Source organism: Tripterygium wilfordii, chromosome 4, assembly GCF_013401445.1.
Source record: "Tripterygium wilfordii isolate XIE 37 chromosome 4, ASM1340144v1, whole genome shotgun sequence".
In the NCBI taxonomy this organism is placed as follows: domain Eukaryota; kingdom Viridiplantae; phylum Streptophyta; class Magnoliopsida; order Celastrales; family Celastraceae; genus Tripterygium; species Tripterygium wilfordii.
In genome coordinates, this window is record NC_052235.1 from 1,727,384 (window position 1) to 1,729,674 (window position 2,291).

Sequence of the window (2,291 nt, forward strand, 5' to 3'; positions counted from 1 at the left end):
ATCGCGTTTTCTCGACTTATCCCGAGATACGTGACGAGCTTTCTCAAAATACCCAATCGCCCAAGAAATAAACAAACAGTTCGGACATTCAGAAGGGTGCAAATTAAGCTCACTCGACTGTGATTGTTTTGGTCACGGTTAAATGAAAATCTATAAGCACGTCATCCTGGCTCCATCCAGAGGGACAAAAGTCGTAATCAGCGGTGCAGAACAGGCTGTGATGTTAGATATTCTTATTCACCATCGACGATATTCATGTCTATTTACTTTAACCGTAGTGGTAGTGGAGGCGGTAGATATTAAACCTAACTATGGTTAAGTTGGATCCAACCACGGTTAAACCTAGCAGTATAAAATTTCAGAGAGACCTCTTCACTGACTCGCAACGTCCAAAGATGATGATCGGAGAACCCACTCGCCGCAATCCCACCGTCCAAATACCGCAGTGGGACCCCTATGATGATCCGATGGTCACCATTACCGCCCCCTTCTCCGTCGCTGATATTGACGGCAATGCCAATGGTGGCGTTCCTGATTATTCTCATTCGCCTCGCCTTGACATGTTAACGGCCCTGCACCGTTACCTGCCGTCCAACGAGTTTGTCGACTCAGACCCACTGAGTGATGAATCTGATTTCCCTGTCGATGCCTTCTCGTGCGATCATTTCCGTATGTACGAGTTCAAGGTCAGGAGGTGCGCACGTGGAAGGTCACATGACTGGACTGAATGCCCATTCGCTCATCCCGGAGAGAAGGCTCGCCGGAGGGATCCTCGCCGGTACCACTATTCCGGTACGGCATGTGCCGAGTTCCGGAAAGGTGGTTGTAAGAAGGGTGATTCGTGCGAGTTCGCTCACGGCGTTTTTGAGTGCTGGCTTCACCCTGCCCGGTACCGGACTCAGCCTTGCAAGGACGGGATGGGTTGCCGTAGACGTGTATGCTTTTTTGCCCACTCGCCTGAACAGCTTCGTGTTCTTCCTCAGCAGAGTCCGAGAATGAACGAGGCCGGGTCGGATGATTTAGATTTTGATTCGCCGATGCGACACCGTATTGACTCATACCTGAAGGCCGGATCATTCATTTCATCGCCTACTTCAATCCTGGCATCACCACCTGTGTCTCCGCCTTCGGATTCGCCTCCAATGTCTCCGAATAGTCCTCCACTTACTGTTGGTTCTTTCAACTCTGTCAGTGATCTCGTCGTGTCAATGCGCGGATTGCAGTTGGGGAAAGCCAGGATGGGCTTGCGTGGATCAGGATTCGTTTCTCCCCGCGGATCAATGCTTCGACCTGGGTTCTGCAGCCTGCCTTCCACTCCGACCATGGTGGTGCCTCGGTCTGGAACAAATCAATTGGATCAATGGGACACTGCTTGTGGAGAGGAGCCTGCAATGGAGAGGGTCGAGTCTGGTAGGGGTCTCCGGGCGAAGATGTTCGCCAAACTGAGCAAGGAGAACTCTCTGGGTCCGGTTGAAAATGGTCAATCGACAGCTCCGGATGTTGGTTGGGTCTCCGAACTGGTTAAGTGAAGGCCAAGCTGAGGCTGTACTCAGCTTCTTTTTATTATATTCCGCTGTTTTTGGCTAACGGGGATTGATTTCGGTTGCCTTTGATTATTCTCTGACATGTAAATATGAAGTTGGATCTGATAATCTCATGTACCCTCTGTAAATACAAGTCTGGTGGGGAGAGCTCAAGAATCTCTATTTTGTGGTTTTCATTATTTTGACTTGCTGAAGAAGATGATCACGAAGTGTGACTTTTGTATAGTCATGAAAGATTTGTTAGGGGCTGCCGAAGCATGTTTTGCTTCATTTTGTCTCTGAATCTTATTTCTTTGTTGGATTCTATGTTTAATTATCTCGGAAAATTTCATCCCTGTAAGTTATATGTTTATGTATAAGAAGATCCTCTGTTGATTTCTTTTCTGTGTAATGAATAATTCGAGTTTTTTGCCTACCTACACATCAAAAAATTTCGGTCTGGCTTTGTTGATGGGACGATCAAAATTCCCATGTTTCATACTCTCTCAAGGCCACCATCCTTCATGGACACAATCTCACATCAAGCACAAATCTTCAGTCACTGGGATTGTCTTGAATTTTCTGGGAAAATTGATGTGATGTGCTTTTGCTTCAATGGTTTCATATTTAGCTTTAGCTAAATATTGGTATAGGATTTTTTGCTCTATTTATTGTTTAATTAGATTGTTCGTTGACACTATCAAACGGTCCATTGTTTGTGATATTCTTGTATAAGATAAGAGAAGCAGAATCAAAGCTTTAATAGAG

General features: G+C 46.1%; 1 protein-coding gene across 1 annotated transcript; it reads left to right on the forward strand.

Moving 5' to 3' along the window:
* Positions 1-296: 296 nt before the first annotated feature.
* Positions 297-1,935, forward strand: LOC119997757 (zinc finger CCCH domain-containing protein 23-like). The gene has a single exon (XM_038844945.1). The coding sequence runs from the start codon at positions 312-314 to the stop codon at positions 1,527-1,529; it is 1,218 nt and encodes a 405-aa protein (XP_038700873.1). The 5' UTR covers positions 297-311; the 3' UTR covers positions 1,530-1,935.
* Positions 1,936-2,291: the final 356 nt, after the last annotated feature.

Excerpts from the sequence above, each read along its gene's own strand:
- LOC119997757 (XM_038844945.1), top strand. The coding sequence starts at position 312 with ATGGTTAAGTTGGATCCAACCACGGTTAAACCTAGCAGTATAAAATTT.